Raw genomic sequence first — 17,029 nt, forward strand, 5'->3', positions numbered from 1 at the left:
TTTTCCCAAAAATTTCATAGTTTAGAGAATAAATATTTTAAATTCACCAAAACTAGCACCTTATTCTTAAAATTTAATAAATCCTTCTTACCCTTGAAATTAAAATCTCTTAAACCCTCAAAGGGGTAAAATTGGGGGTGTTACATGACAACCCAACAATGACTACTGTGAACTTTTGCCATCCCCATCGATCACTATAAACTTTCGGCAGTCCCGTAACAGTTGTCATAAACTTTCAGTAGCTCTGCAGTGGCTGCCATGAATTTTTAATGGCCTCGCGGCAGTTGCTAGGAACGTCAAATGGCCTCACAGTCGCCATTGGATTTGTCGTAGCCACCACCATGAAGTATAAACTGTAATAGTTTTTCTTTCATTTTGGGAACACTTTTCAATTTATATTTTTTAAAAGACACTTCTCAAAATTTTACCAAACAAATTTTTGTTTGTTGAGTCCACATACAACACTTTTGTCAAATGTAGTCCCATGGAATTAATTTTCAATTTTTTACATTTTTTAAAACCCAACACACTTCTCAAAACTTTACCAAACCAATTTTTATGTTTAGTTTATTCACAGTCATTCTGTACGAATTATTTATCCCAAAATATCTTGATGTTTTTCTCATTAAGTGAATAAGATTGTTTGATACAAAAATATTTAAAAATTAAACAAACTCGCAAATAGAAAAAGAAGCAACATTGGCAAAATTCACAAAATCATAACTTACAGAAAAGTAACTACTGAGAGAATATAGTGGGAACAAAAACAAAAAAGCAAAGGAGAAAGGAAACTCATCATCGAAGAACTAAATTGGATGCTGCCATAGATTTGAGAGTTTTTTAGTCGGCTTAGAGAGTTTTTTTTTTTTTCAAAAGGTTTGGGGATTGAGAAAGCGAGAATGTTTAGTGCGTGTGCACTAGGAAATTTAATGCGCAGTTTTAATAGTAAAAATAAAATAAAATATGAGCATTATTGTCTTTTAAAGGAGAAAAAAATCTTTTTAAGGGGAAGGGAATGTGGATTCTCACGTCTATAGAAGGGAATCTACATTTTTAGCAAAAGGCAATCAGGAAAAATTCAGATTCTAATGGGCATTTGGATTTCCTTTAGTTAAATACAACCAAAAACAGAGTAATCTTTTAGGATTCTCAAGAATCCTAAAAGAGTATCCCCATCTAAACGCCACAATAATGAGAATCAAAGTTAGCTAGAAATGATATGAGTGAAAAGAGGTTTTGATTGTTGCCAACATCCATAATAGAGCTCTATTATGCTTTAAATCTGAGGATGCAAAAACAATACATAGAACAATCAATTCAGTAGTCCAGTGGGTTTCTATCCATAATATGGTGGGTCCTATACTCTCTTCCCAGCTTTCCAGTTTTATTATACGCATTGGTAGTGGATTGGACTCCCCTGCATCTATTGTGTTTCCTTGTTATTGTGATATGAGATTTCTTTCTTCAATCGTCATCTACAATCATTTCAGTATCATCTTCACACCTCAATCTTGTATCATACTCTGGTTTATCATCAGTATTATGTTCATACCTCAATCTTTTAGCCTCTCGTTCATCGTTGAAGCAATGACTGCTCGATTCTGCTTTATCATCACAACGACCTCTTTTATACTCGATCGCAACCTGATCTATAGTCGACGCATCTTCATCGTCACTTACAACGATGGCATCCTTATGCGATGTAGCATCATAATGAATCATTTTTCCATCAACAACCTTGTCGTATACTAGACGAACCCCAATCTTCTTAACATCGATTCCCGACCCAAAATCTACGATAACCTCTACTTCGTCACCGGCCTCCAAGTTGAAGATACTTTTAGAAACATTGCCTTGCCACATGTGATCTTCATGGGAGATCACTACATCCACTGTTACAGGCCTTCTTGTCTGAATCATACTCTTTGTATAGTTGATTACTGAAATGCTAGCAAGATCTTGTGCTAGTATCTTGTCAAGACATGATGAATAAACAATGCATACAGTGAACCCTTCCATTTTACAATCAATAATGTGAGGCACTTCAAAACATACGGAGGCTCCCTCATCCTTGTATGTAAACCAATCAGGAATATCATTGCCAGGGAGAAAAATGCCAAAAATACCACCAAATCCACTTAGAGTCCATTCCTGTAACCATCAAAAGCATGATGTATATAAGCAATTACATAAAAAAAAATATGTATTTTGAGAGAGAGAGAGAGAGAGAGAGAGAGAGAGAGAGAGAGAGAGAGAGAGAGAGAGAGAGAGAGAGAACCTGTAGGATGCTTTGTTTAAAAGTATTTGTTATATTGCTGCACCCTTCCATGTGAATGACTCTAATGGACCTCAACAACTTATCCAAGCCTGGAATCTCGACTAATTTATTGCAATTAGTGAGGGATAAAGCTTCCATATTTGAGATATTTGATAGATTTGGCATTCTTTCCAATGCAATGCAGTTTCTTGCATACAGACTATTCAAACTTGGTGGTAAATCTGGAATTGATTGAAGCTTTGTGCAAGAGTCCAAAGTGAGAGTTTGAAGCTTGGAAAGACCACCAAGGCTTGATGGTAGGCTATGAAAGTGATTGTTTTGTAGATCTAAAGATCGAAGGGAACATAAACTCCCAAGATCTTTAGGAATTGCATCATCTGATAAATTGCAATCTCTGAGATATAAATCTTTTAGTGAGTTCAAGCCTTGTAGTGAAGCAGGCAATAGATTGACTGACTTGGGACTTTTCCTTGGAGATATCCAAGACCAAAAGAGTGAAGGGAGTGACTTAGATGGTGATCCTTTACACCCACAAAGTGACAAGTATTTGAGGTTCTTCAGTTGTACTATGGTACATGGCACTTGTCTTATAGCAGTGTTATCTGCAAGAAAAGTTGTCAAGGATTCCATCTGTCCCAACTCGTCAGCCAAATTGTCAATTTTAGAACAACCAGAAAGAATGAGAGTTTGAAGAGACTTCAATCTATAGAAACTCTTTGGCAGACTTTCAAGACTTCTGCAATCTTTCAAATTTACCAAAACCAGATTAGTAAGATCTCCAATGGATTGGTGAACCTCATACAAACTTGTACAATCTTTGAGTATTAATTTCTCAAGATAAGGGAGTCTTGCAAAGTTAGGAGTCCGAGTCAGGTAATGGGAATGACTGAAATTTAGAAATTTCAACTTCTCGAACAATTGCTGAACAAATGAGAAAAAAAACAGAAACAAAAATATTAGCACTTAAAACGTCAAAACATATGGTTGGCTTAATTGTTATGGGCATAATATACCTCGGAATTTTTCCAAACTTGTTTGAGATTGCTATATCGCAAGTCAATCGCAACTAGGTTTTTTGAATAAAAGTTGTTTGGCAAGAGCTTTAGCGGGAATCCGTGCCAACGGAGCCACCTTAACTCTTTGGAAAGATGTTCATAATCTCCGGTGAGGTGTACATGATCAAGTTGGAGTAATCTCAATCTCTGCATCTTTATAAATGCTCTTGTACTGAAATTCACCTTATTTAATCTTGGCAATTTTAAAGTAAGTCCTTCAACTGCTTTTGTTCCCTGCTAAGAAAAAAACATTTGTGTATTGCAATTTTAAACCGGTTATATTAAATACGAGTTTTTTTTTTTTTTTTTTTTTTTTTTTTTTTTTTAAATATGAAAAAAGAAAGGGGAAAAATTACACTTATCCCATTGAACTAACATTTTATTTGCAAATACCTTCCAAACTTTAAAAAGTGAAGATAAACCTCCTCAAACTATGTAAAACTTTCAGGTTACCCTCTCCATTAATATTTTATGTTTGGATGAAAAATTCTCCACAAGACCAATTTGACATTTTCTGACCAGTTTACCCCCACATTAAATGTGTGGAAATTACGATTATGCCCCTTACAATAAAAAAAAAAAAAAAAAAAAAGAGAAAAAGAAAAGAAGCTACCATAGCCTCCCCCCTTGCCATGGAAATTGATAGCCTGGCCATGGGTCACCATGGCTAGAGATGCACGACCTGGCTATGTGTCTCCATGGTTGAGGGAGGATGTGGGTTTCTAGCCATGGAGACCCAAGGCCATGAACTCCTCCCTGGCTAGGCCGTGATGAATTCTTTTTTGTTTTGTTTTTTTTAACTAATTGGTAGGTTCTAGATGTATATGCATGACGCATTCTATACTTTCCGTCCAAACTAAATGGTGGATTTAACTAAAGGAGCAAATCAAAACAGAAATTTCAATCTAAGAGATGAATTGCAATATTTAAAGTTCAGAGGTGGTTTGAAATAGCTTAATAATTAGGGGTAAAATATGATTTACCATCTTCTTTTTAAAAAATAAAAAATAAAAATTATCGATTAAGTTCTTACCTCATGCTTTGCCAATATATCAAGTGCATCCTCATTCAGCCATAATCTACTACACTTTCCTAGTACTTTGGGGAATTCTTCACGAACAATTTCTCTTCCCATATCTCGAAGCAAATCATGCATTATGAGCTTATTTCTCTCACCAACCGAAAGAAGACACCGTTGAATGAGGACACTAACTCCAATCTCTGCAAAAAAACCACATCCATCCAATATTTGTATAACATAATTTTTGTCCATTCCGATAAAGAAACAGGATATATCAAGGAATATATCCTTCTGAGTACTATCGCTTAGTGCATCAAAGCTTATTCTAAGCTTTTTTTGAATCTGATCATGAGGAATCCTTTTCAATTTCTCCAATGTGCATTCCCATTCTTGCATGCTCCTAGAAAATAGAAAAGAACCCAAAACTTCAAGAGCTAGTGGTAATCCTCTAGAATAAGCAACGATGCTTCTTGACAAGTCCATATAATCTTCAGTAGGATAACTATTCCTAAAGGCATGCCAACTAAAGAGCTCTAGAGATTCAATTTCACTCATTTCTTTGGTTGTATATACTCCATCTACTTCAAGCGTCTTTAGCAATTGCTCATCTCTAGTTGTTATAATAATTCTACTTCCTGGGCCGAACCAATCACGACTTCGAGCTATGGCATTGAGTTGCTCTAACTGGTCTACATCATCAAGTATAACAAGTACCTTTTTATGATGAAGTCTTTCTTTTATTGTAGCAATTCCTGTATCAACATTATTCACCTTCGTCTTGTCCATCTTTAAGATATCAGAAAGAAGTTGCTTCTGTAATCGAACCAGACCATCGGGTTGCTTAGAAGTTTCCCTAATATTTGCAAGGAAACTCTTACCTTCAAAACTATGAAAAAATTGGTTATATATGGCTTTAGAAATGGTTGTTTTTCCAATTCCGCCCATTCCCCAAATTCCTACTATGCGGACATCATCGGCTCCAACCCCTAACAATGAGGTGATGTCTTGCAAACGAGAATCTACTCCAACCGGGTAGAGTGTGACATATAAGTATGTGCTGTTGAGTTCCCTTGAAACTGCTTCAACAATTTTCCTAATAAACTTGGCTTCATGCCTGCAAATTATTAGGTGGAGTCAAATCATACAAGTAAGCATTTGAATACAGTAAATATTTTATGATGACAGATAAAAACTCTGAGCATATTTTGGCCATTATCCCCAAGACACTAGTACTTAAAATACTACTTGGGCCAAATTTGAAGAAACTAAACATTAGATACCATACAATTATGTTGCATACGTGAATCTATGTAAACATTTGTGAGTATGAATTTGGTTAGCTGCTAAAATTTCCCTTTTTTTCATACAAAAATCTGGACATCAAATCCCAACTAAACCCTGAGACTTTTAAATATAGAGAAAGGTCTACCTCTTGTCGAATGAAAAAAAAGGTGGAAGTATACATGAATTTGCTGTAGTATAGAATATGAAAAATTCTTTCTGAGATAATTACATTAAACGAATTTAAATTTGTTAACTTTAACATAGCCTGTCTTGATATTATCTGCATCGATCTATTATTAATGATTTTTTTGGGAAAATTTGAACATAAACGATCTATCACATTTAGTGTTATTCCTTACCGAAGACAATAGGATTGAGCAATTACTTCTAACTCATTGCAAGGAATAGCAAGGGTTCCATCAAATTTGAAATCTATAGCAGTGAAGTTAGTTAAGGATCTAAAAATGATTGGGTAGAGCGCACTTACCCGTTTGCAGTGTTTCTTAGATCCCACCCGGACAAATTAGCAGCCTCAATCAGAGCTCTCCTCCACTTGATTACCTTGTCTATGTCCAACAAGTAACGCTCTTCATGTTTCAAAAATGCTTGCGCAAAACTACCCATTTGGTGGCGCACATCCGATGGTTCAACATCGTAGAAGATTGGCAGCACCAGTTGCCTCACCGTTCTTCGGCACTCCATGATCTTCACAAGTTCCTCCAGGCACCACCTGGACTCCGCGTAGTTCCTAGAGAAGACAATGACAGAGATTTTGGACCCTTGGATTGCCGACAAGAGTTCGGATGCGAGATCTTCTCCTTTTCGGAGCTCGTTGTCATCTCTGAAGGTGTTGATTCCGGCATCTCTGAGAGCGAAGTAGAGGTGGTCGGTGAAGTTCTTTCTCGTGTCTTCGCCTCTGAAACTCAAGAAGACGTCGTAGGTCCAGCTGGGATGGGAGGAAGAAGAGGAAGAGAGGAAGGCACTGGCAGCCATGGCCAAAGGAGAGTTGGTGATCAGAAGTGGAAAATGGCGAAGGACACGGAGTTCACAATGCAGGGTCAACTTCCCAATGCATTATACGCGTGAGCATCTTGTACGCGTGAACAACTTGGTTCTTTAGCATATCACAAGGGGAAGCGAAAGTCAAAACTTCTGTCTTTGTCCACCTCCCTCTTATTCTTCTTTTTTTTTTTTTTTTTTTTTTAATGCGTAATATAACAAGTTCCTCTTCCTTTTATTTGTTTGTTTTTCATGGCATATTTTCACCTTTTAAGTTAAAATAGATAATAAAAATTTTAAAAATTCACTTCATTAAATTATCTAAATAAAAGCTAGAATAGATTTTTTTTATCCATTTTTGAATAATGCAACCCCACGGTATTCACATATCTAAAATATTTTATAGTTTTTCTTTCACCTTTTGTCTTCTTTTACAATTAAAAGAGTATTTAATTATAAAAAATGCTTATTTTAATAAAATAGATGAAAATTTAAATAATCGGATGGAGTGTGCTTTTTAAAACCCATTAGTTAAATTAGATAAAGTAAATTTTAGTTAGCTATTTTAGATTGAAATATATACGATCCAAGCCTAAATTCTTCTTCTTTTTGTTTGTTTGTTTTTCATGGCATATGTTAAAGGAACTTAAATTCATAACGGGATAAATTAAGTTCTTAGGGAAAATCTAGACTTTACAACGCAAGATTAATTTTGATTAATTATTCTTTCCTTTATTCACAACATAATAACCTTTTAATGGAAAAATTATTACATCTCTAAAGAAAATTAGGGTTGCGTCATCGATCATAAAAGTGTTTGCATATGCTTTCGTAAGTTAAGCCTAATGATTTAAAGTCTTAACCCATTTGGGATTAAAGTTTAATTAAGGTCTAAAGAAAATTAAGTTGTGTATATAATACCTAGCATATCAGATTGTAATGTAAGCAAGGAAGCATTTTTCAATAATACTGAATTCTTATTCAGTCCATTTCTTTAAAGATAAAACAATTTTATTGAATGTGTGGTAAGATTACTTAGGGATAGAATAAAATTATATGGTTATGTTTATTAACTTATCAATTATGATGTGTTAAAGAGTAATTTTACAGACAAAAATTGAAACAATCATATCGCCGACAAAGAACAAACTATACAGTTTTTTATGCACTTATCACGTACGGTAACTAATCTAAATTTAGGATTTGATTTAAGCGTTGTAAAAATAAATAAATATATATATTTTTTATTTTTTCAACGATTCAAATTTAGTTTCACTATTTTTTTCATAAAATTTTTTTGAATTAAATCTAGACAGTTATTTCAACCCGTATTACTTTATATGTATATATCTACTTCTTTGGCTCCAACTTGATTTAATATATTCTAATAGATGTGGCCATAAAGTCAGGCTTACATCGATTTCAAGAGTCAAAATCGCAGCACGAATCTTATCACACATTCTGACATTCAATAAAGTTGTTAAGACCACATGCATTGTCTGAGAAGCTCCTCATTCAAAGTATCTTTTCTTCTTGTTACTTCAACCCATATAATTAATAGATGTGGCTACAGAGTAAAGAAAATTTTAAAAATAATAATAAAAAAATAATGACCATAAATTCAGGCTTTACATTGGTTTCCTGAGTCAAAAGCACATCACGAATCCAGCAAATTCGTTGAAAAGAGGGCACCAAAGACAAACTTATAATACTTTTTGAAGTTGAAGTTGCCGTTTGATAATAACTTTTAACGTGTACCAAAAATGTATTTAACAATTTTTTTAAACAAAGATCAATCCAAGGAATAATTAAGACTACCACGTCAATATTATAAAATAATTATAAAATTCATATTTAGCATTACTCATTATAACCACCACATTCTCAATCCTGGTATCTATTTTTTAGGTTGATGATGGCCTGCGGCCTTTAGTTTAATTTCCAAACATTTATTTATTTTTGAGTGAATTTTCCAAGTAATCATTCGTTTCAAGTGATAATCACTTTAATAGAATATTTCACTAAAAGTTTTGTCAAGCACTTTTTCCTCATGGCTCATGGACGGTGACAAATAGTTAAAACATAAGCACGGTTGATTGGAAAGATTTCGTTTTCTACATTTTATTTTATTTTTTTTTAAATTTTTTTATGGATGCCCATTTTTGAAAGAAAATGATTGGCACAACAATTTTTATTATAAAATTATTTAAAAATTAGTAAAATAATTAATAGAAATTAATTTCAATGTTTTTTATATTAAATGCTCAGGACAAAAAAGACCATTTAAATATTGTTTCAAATAAAAGCTAAATGAATGAGAAAGCAAAGATAAAGTTTATATATATATATAAGGAAATCACTTTTGCTTTCTTAGATTTAGAGTACAACTTTTGATTCTGTTGATGTTTTCTTAGTTTAGGTTTCATATTACATATTAAGTTAGAATATTTTCTTATACAACAACCATGCACAATAATTGCACAACTCTACTCACATAGGGTGAAACCCATGTGAGTGGGAGGATTTGATTCTTGTACAACACCAATATAATTAAAAAATAAAATTAATAAAAAAATTAATACATAAGATAAATATAATAAGAGATAAGAAGAAATTCGGCCACCCCCTATATATTTTATACCCTCTCCGACAAAAAAACTTCTGGGACCCACCCTCTTGTGAGGGGTTGTTGTACAGTTGTTGTATTGGTATTGTAAATCTAACATTTTTCGTGAGTGGGACCTACCACATGGGTCCCACCCCATGTGTGTAAAGTTGTGCAATTATTGTGTATAATTGTTGTGTAAGAATCACCTCTCTTTTCATTTAGGTTTGATATTATCACTTTATATTCTCTATTATTCTATTTTATTGTATGGCTTATTATTCCCTTAATTAGTTGACGTCTCTCTCTACTCTCATATATATATATATACACTCAGATATTCTAACATGCCCCTCTTTGACCAAAGAGGAAAAGAAGAACCTTCCAAGCTAGCGGAGAGAGTAAAACCTCTTTGATTCAGTGATTGAGCAGCCGGACAACTCTTCAATGTTGAATTTGTAGCCTGATAGAGATATCTGAACAAAACCAAAAGTACCCATGACAAAGGAAACATTCAAACAGTAATAAAATCAACAGAAAATTAAATCAAAGATTGAAAGTTCTCCACTGAAGCCAAACGAACTTGTTAAAACAACTTCAGAATAAATGTCAACAAAATTAAAAGAAAATTGAGAATCAAAATTGAAATCTTTGAATACAAATCAAATCTCGAGAAGCTCAAATTCATAATTCAAACAATTAGTGAAAAAAATCAGAAGGGTCCAAAGGAAAAGAGTCATGAAATGCACTTGCTTCTTGTGATATGAGCTTTCTTAATTTCTTCAATCGTCATCTATACTCATTTCAGTATCATGATCACACCTCAATCTTTTAGCCTCTCGATCGTCGTCAAAGCAACCATGACTTGATTCTGATTTATCATCACCAAGGCCTCTTTTAGACCCGATTGCATTCTGATCCATAAATGCATCTCCATCGTTACTAACAACAATGGCATCCTTATTCGATGTAGAGGCATCATGAATCATATTTCCATCAACAATCTTCTCGTCTAGTAGGAAAACCCCTGTTTTCTTAACATTGACTCCTGGCCCACAATCTACGATAACCTTTACTTGGTCACCGGCCTCCATATCGAACCAACGTTTAGAAAAATTGCCTTGCCAAATGTGATCTTCGACGTCATGGGTGATATGTAGTGAACGTGTTTCTGGTTTTCTACCCTCAGTCGTATTGGTATAATTGATTACTGTAGTGTATAGATTGACATAATCGGTATCAAGATCTACCATCTTGTCAGGACATAATGAATAAACAAAGCATACTATGAACCCACGAATAATGCGAGGCACTTCAAAAGATACGGAGGGTCCCTCATCCTTATACGGAAACCAATCAGGAATATCATTGCCAGGTAGACAAATTTCTAACACCTTACCAAATTCAGTCGTAGTCCATTCCTGTACCATCAAAAGCATGATGTATATAAGCAGTACTTTGAAAAAAATACGTATTTTGAGAGAGAGAGAGAGAGAGAGAACCTGTAGGATACTTTGTTTAAAAGTATTTGTTAAACTGCTGCACCCTGTCATTCGAATCTCCAAAATGGACTTCAATAACTTATCCAACCCTGGAATCTCGACTAATTTATTGCAATTATTGAGGAATAGAACATCCAAATTTGAGATATTTGATATATTTGGCATTCTTTCCAATGCCATGCAGTACGATGCCCACATCTGACTCAAATTTGGTGGTAAATCCGGAATAGATTGAAGCTTTGTGCACTTATCCAAAATGAGAGTTTGAAGCTTCGAAAGACCACCAAGGCTCGATGGTAGGCTACGAAAATGATTGTTTTGTAGATCTAAATATTCAAGGGAACATAAACTCCCAAGATCTTTAGGAATTGCATCATCTGATAAATTGCAATCTCTGAGAGATAATTCTCTTAGTGCATTCAAGCCTTGTAGTGAAGCAGGCAATAGATTGACTGACTTCGGACTTTTCCTAGGAGTAGGAGATATCCAAGACCAAAGGAGTGAGGGGAGTGACTTAGATGGCGAACCTTGACACCCACACAAATGCAAACATTTGAGTTTCTTCAGTTGTACTATGGTATGTGGCACTTGTCTTATAGCAGTGTTATCTGCAAGAAAAGTTGTCAAAGATTCCATCTCCCCCAACTCATCAGCTAAATTGTCAAATTTAGAACAACCAGAAAGAATGAGAGTTTGAAGAGACTTCAACTTATAGAAACTCCTTGGCAAACTTTCAAGACTTCTGCAATCTTTCAAATTTACCAAAATGAGATTATTAAGATCTCTAATAGACTGGTGAATCTCAAGCAAACTCGTACAATTTTTGAGTATTAGTTTCTCAAGATTAGGGAGTCTTGCAAAGTTAGGAGTCCGAGTCAGGTAATGGGAATGACTAAGATTTAGGAATTTCAACTCCTCGAACAGCTGCTGAACAAATGAGAAAAGAAAGAAATAAAAATGTTAGCACCTAAAACGTCAAAACTTATGGCTTAATGGTTATGAATATAATATACCTCAGAATTTTTCCAAACTTGTGTGAGATTGCTATATCGCAAGTCAATTGCAACTAGGTTTATTGAGTAAAAGTCGTTTGGCATAAACTTTAAAGGGAATCCGTGCCAACGGAGCCACCTTAACTCTTTGGAAAGATGTTCATAATCTCCAGTGAGGTGTACATGATCAAGTTGGAGTAATCTCAATCTCTGCATCTTTATAAATGCTATTGTACTGAAATTAACCTTACTTAGTTTCGGAAATTTTAAAGTAAGTCCTTCAACTGCTTCTGTTCCCTGCTAAGAAAAACATTTGTGTGTTGCAAAGACCATCCAAACTTTAAAAAGTTATAATGAACCCCATCAAACTATGCAACACTTTCATGTTATCCTCTCCGCTAATAATTTGTGTTAAATTGGATGAAAAATTCTCCACGTGACCAATTGGACATTTTTGACTAGTTTACCCCAACATTAGATCAGTAAAAAATACAATTATGCCCCTTAAAAAAAAAAAAAAAAAAAACTATTGTAGCCTCCCCTTATGACAGAAATTCACAGCCAGGCTGTGGGTCACCATGGCTAGAGATGCATGACCTAGCTATGTGCCTCCATGGCTGAGTAAGGCTGTGGGTCTCTGGCCATGGACTCCTCCATTGCTAGGCCGTGGTGAATTGAATTTTTTATTTATTTATTTATTTATTTTTTTTTTAATTCTTTTAACTAATTTGTACGTTCTAGATGTACATGCATGACACATTCTATATTTTCTATTCAAACTAAATGGTGGATTTAACTAAAGGAGCAAATCAAAACAGAAATTTCTATTTAAGAGCAGAATTGCAATATTTAAATTTCAGAGGTGATTTGAAATAGCTTCATACTTGGGGGGTAAAATATAATTTATCCTATTTTTTTTTTTAAAAATAAAAATAAAAATTATTAAGGAAGTTCTTACCTCATGCTTTGCCAATAGATCAAGTGCATCTTTATGCAACCATAATCTACTACACTTTCCCGGTATTTTGGGGGATTTTTCACGAACAATTTCTCTTCCCATATCTCGAAGCAAATCATGCATTATGAGCTTGTTTCTATTACCAACTGAAAGAAGACACCGCTGAATGAGGATACTAATTCCAATCTTTGCAAAAAAACCACATGCATTCAATATTTGTATAACATAGTTTTTGTCCATTCCGATAAAGAAACAGGATATATCAAGGAATATATCCTTCAGAGTGCTATCACTTAGTGAATCAAAGCTTATTCTAAGCTTTTTTTGAATTTGATCATGAGGAATCCTTTTCAATTTCTCCAATGTGCTTTCCCATTCCTGAATGCTCCTAGAGAATAGAAAAGAACCCAGAACTTCAAGAGCTAGTGGTAATCCTCTAGAATAAGCAACGATGCTTCTTGACAAGTCCAAATAATCTTCAGTTGGAGAACTTTTCCGAAAGGCATGCCAACTAAAGAGCTCTAGAGATTCAATTTCACTCATTTCTTTTGTTGTATATACTGCATCTACTTCAAGCATCTTTAGCAATTGCTCATCTCTAGTTGTTATAATAATTCTACTTCCTGAGCCGAACCAATCACGACTTCTAGCTATGGCATTGAGTTGCTCCAACTGGTCTACATCATCCAGTATAACAAGTACCCTTCTATGACGAAGTCTTTCTTGTATTGTAGCAATTCCTGTATCAACACTGTTCACCTTTGTCTTGTCCATCTTCAAGATATCAGAAAGAAGTTGCTTTTGTAATCGAACCAGACCATTGGGTTGCTTAGAAGTTTCCCTAATATTTGGAAGAAAACTCTTACCTTCAAAACTATGAAAAAATTTGTTATATATGGCTTTAGAAATGGTTGTTTTTCCAATTCCGCCCATTCCCCAAATTCCTACCATGCGGACATCATTGGCTCCAACCCTTAACAATGAGGTGATGTCTTGCACACGAGAATCTACTCCAACTGGGTAGAGTGTGACATATAAGTATGTGTTGTTGAGTTCCCTTGAAACCGCTTCAACAATTTTCCTAATAAACTTGGCTTCATGCCTGCAAATTATTTTGGAATTTAGGTAGAGTCAAATCATACAAGTAAGCATTTGATATAGTAAATATTTCATGATGACAGCTAATAAATAGTACTCAAGAACATATTTTGGCCATTATCCCTAACACACTAGTACTTAAAATACTACTTGGGCCAAATTTGATTTTATATAAACATTTGTGAGTATCAACTTAGTTATTAGCTGCTAATATTTCCTCTTTCTTTTCTTTTTTTTTCATTCAAAAACATCTGGACATCAAATCCCAACTAAACCTTGAGACTTCTATAAAGAGAAAGGTCTATCTCTTGTTATTTAGCCAATTAAACCTCTATTGGACCAAAATAACGAATTAAAAGAAGTAAAAAAATAGCTTTAGTATAAAATATGAAAAATGCTTTGTTAACTTGAACTTGGCCTGTATTGATATTCTCTGCACCTATATATTAGTAATAGCAAAGCTTTGAACATAAACGATCTATCACATTTAGTCTTATTCCTAACCGAAGGCAATAGGATTGAGCCATGACTTCTAACACATGCAATCCAAGGAACAGCTAGGGTTCCATCAAATTTGAAATCTATAGCAGTGAATTTAAGGATCTAAAAATGATTGGGTTTGGTAGAGAGCACTTACCCGTCTGCAGTGTTTCTTAGATCCCATCCGGACAAATTAGCAGCCTCAAACAGAGCTCTCCTCCACCTAATCACCTTGTCCATGTCTAACAAGGAACGCTCTTCATGTTTCAAAAATGCTTGCGCAAAACTACCCGTTTGGTGGCGCACATCCGATGGTTCAACATCGTAGAAGATTGGCAGCACCAGTTGCCTCTCTGTTCTTCGGCATTCTATGATCTTCACAAGTTCCTCCAGGCACCACCTGGACTCCGCGTAGTTCCTAGAGAAGACAATGACAGAGATTTTGGACCCTTGGATTGCTGACAAGAGTTCGGATGCGAGATCTTCTCCTCTTCGGAGCTCGTTGTCATCTCTAAAGGTGTTGACTCCGGCATCTCTGAGAGCGAAGTAGAGGTGGTCGGTGAAGTTCTTGCGCGTGTCTTCGCCTCTGAAACTTAAGAAGACGTCGTAGGTCCAACTGGAATGGGAGGAAAAAGAGGAAGAGAGGAAGGCATTGTCAGCCATGGCCAAAGGAGAGTTGGTGACAAGAGGAAAATGGCGAAGGACACGAGTTCACAATGCAGGGTGAACTGTGCGCGTGAACAACTGTTTGGTTCGTATAAAAAGTTTTTTTCAAAAATAAATCATATTTTATTTAACTTTTTTAAGTTTTTTCAAATTTTATCTCACAAAGTCAAACCTCGTAATTCACGCAGTGTATTCGAATAATATTCGTATTCAACACCCAATCGCACCAGTGAACTTAGTATATCACAAAGGGAAACGAAAGTCAAAATTTCTGTCCTTGTCCACCCCGCTTTCTTTCTTTCTTGTTTGTTTGTTTGTTTTTAAGAAGACAAAAGTTCCTCTTCCTTTTGTTTGTTTGTTTTTCTTACCGCACATTTAATAAAGTTGTTGGACATAAATTCCAGTGCGGATCGATCTGAAGATAATGGCCCTGTTTACTAAACCCCTTCCCCCTCCCCTCCCCTCATTTTTTTCTGCATATGTCAGTACGAAAAGTGTGTCAGTCAGAAAAAAAATTCAACTATATTTTATTCCTATTTTACCCCTAATCTTTCAATAGGAAAAACAAAACAAAAAGAGAATAGAGTAAAAAGTTGGGGGTAAAATGGGAATAGATCGAAATGTTGGCTTCCTCAAGAAGCCAACATTTCGGTCTATTCCCATTTTACCCTTACCTTTTAGTTTATTTCTATTTTTTTGGGGGTTTTTATATTCCAAGACAAGGGGTAAAATAGGAATAAAAAACAAATGTTGAACTTTTTCAGATTGACCTACTTTTTATACTGACACACACAGAAAAAAATGAGGGGAGGGGATGGGGAAGGGGTTTAGTGAACAGGGCCAATATCTTCAATATCGCCATAAATTCAGGCTTTACATCGTTTTCAGCTTTCAAGACTCAAAAATGAACCACGCGCGAATCCTGCAAATTCGTGGAAAAGAGGGAATAAATTCAGGCTTTACATCGGTTTCAAGAGTCAAAAGTGCACCACGCTCGAATCCAGCAAATTCGTGGAAAAGAGGGACCGCAGACAAAACAAACCCTAAAATTGAAATAACGATAGAAGTATTTTATTTATTTATTTGTATTATTTTTATGTTTAAAAAAATTGAAGTGGCTTTTAAAATTATAATTGAATTTTGATCAAATAATAATTTTAAAAGCACCTCATTTATTGAGAGGCACAAGAGTGACACATGAGGGTCTTCTAGAATTACTCCCAAAATCCTTCACATTTTTTAAATGTATCATATTTTTTTTTCAAATTTATTATATAATTCTGATGTGATAATTCTAATTAATTATTGATTTTTTTTTTTTTAAGTAATGCTACGTACCAAACAAACATCTTACAAATATTTCATTTGCAGACAAATTTGATAAATGGGTTGGTTTGAATCGATTTGGAGTTTGTATTTTTTTTTTTTTTTTTGCTGCACCCTACGTGTGATACGTGGCCACATCATAAAATAATTTGATTTGGCTAAAATATGTGGCACATGGAACAAATGTCACAATTTTGAGTGAGCTAACGTAGATCTCCGTAAGAAAAATTGAGGGAATTTGGACGGAAGTACTAAGTGAGTATTTCAACTAATGGCCAATACAACCTATAATACTTTTTGAAATTGAGGCTGTCATTCAATAATGCCTCCTACCACAATTATCAAAGAGTAATGTTTCTTACACAATTTTTGTACAACTTTTACACAACTCTAACAACTTTCTTTTAAAATCAGCCATTGAATATTTAGGACCCACATGTTGGAAAACAAATCCAATGGTTGATCATAACAAAAAGCAGTTAGAGTTGTGCAAAAGTTGTGTGAGAGTTGTGTAAGAAACATTACTCATTATCAAAAAGGTATTTAACAGTTACTTTTTCTTTCTTATTTTTACAAAGGTCCATCCAATGGGTGATTAAGACTATCACACCAGTATTATGAGATAATTGTGAGATAAAAAATATAATATATAACATTACTTAGGGTGTGTTTGGTAAAGGTTTCTTATGTGAATTATATTTTTTTAATAACAATAATAATTCATTGATATGATATAAAGAATTTTGAATTTTTTCTTTTAAAAAA

The 17,029-nt window shown here is 34.5% G+C and overlaps 1 protein-coding gene across 1 annotated transcript; it reads right to left on the reverse strand.

The window, feature by feature from the left end:
- Window positions 1–1,220: 1,220 nt before the first annotated feature.
- LOC133860338 (uncharacterized) lies at window positions 1,221–15,009 on the reverse strand. The gene is made up of 10 exons (XM_062295964.1): window positions 14,430–15,009; window positions 12,695–13,796; window positions 11,758–12,033; window positions 10,028–11,671; window positions 9,651–9,718; window positions 6,126–6,713; window positions 4,367–5,468; window positions 3,292–3,570; window positions 2,279–3,199; window positions 1,221–2,151 (listed from the first exon to the last, which is right to left on the reverse strand). The coding sequence occupies exons 1-10, from the start codon at window positions 14,933–14,935 to the stop codon at window positions 1,465–1,467; spliced, it is 7,173 nt and encodes a 2,390-aa protein (XP_062151948.1). The 5' UTR covers window positions 14,936–15,009; the 3' UTR covers window positions 1,221–1,464.
- Between the last annotated feature and the right edge of the window lie 2,020 nt (window positions 15,010–17,029).

Source organism: Alnus glutinosa, chromosome 2 (assembly GCF_958979055.1).
Source record: "Alnus glutinosa chromosome 2, dhAlnGlut1.1, whole genome shotgun sequence".
NCBI lineage: Eukaryota > Viridiplantae > Streptophyta > Magnoliopsida > Fagales > Betulaceae > Alnus > Alnus glutinosa.

Excerpts from the sequence above, each read along its gene's own strand:
- LOC133860338 (XM_062295964.1), bottom strand. The coding sequence starts at position 14,935 with ATGGCTGACAATGCCTTCCTCTCTTCCTCTTTTTCCTCCCATTCCAGT. Across the intron at positions 13,797-14,429 it reads CTAAGAAACACTGCAGACGG|GCATGAAGCCAAGTTTATTA; the intron begins GTAAGTGCTCTC and ends AATAATTTGCAG. Across the intron at positions 11,672-11,757 it reads AAGTTTGGAAAAATTCTGAG|CAGCTGTTCGAGGAGTTGAA; the intron begins GTATATTATATT and ends TCATTTGTTCAG.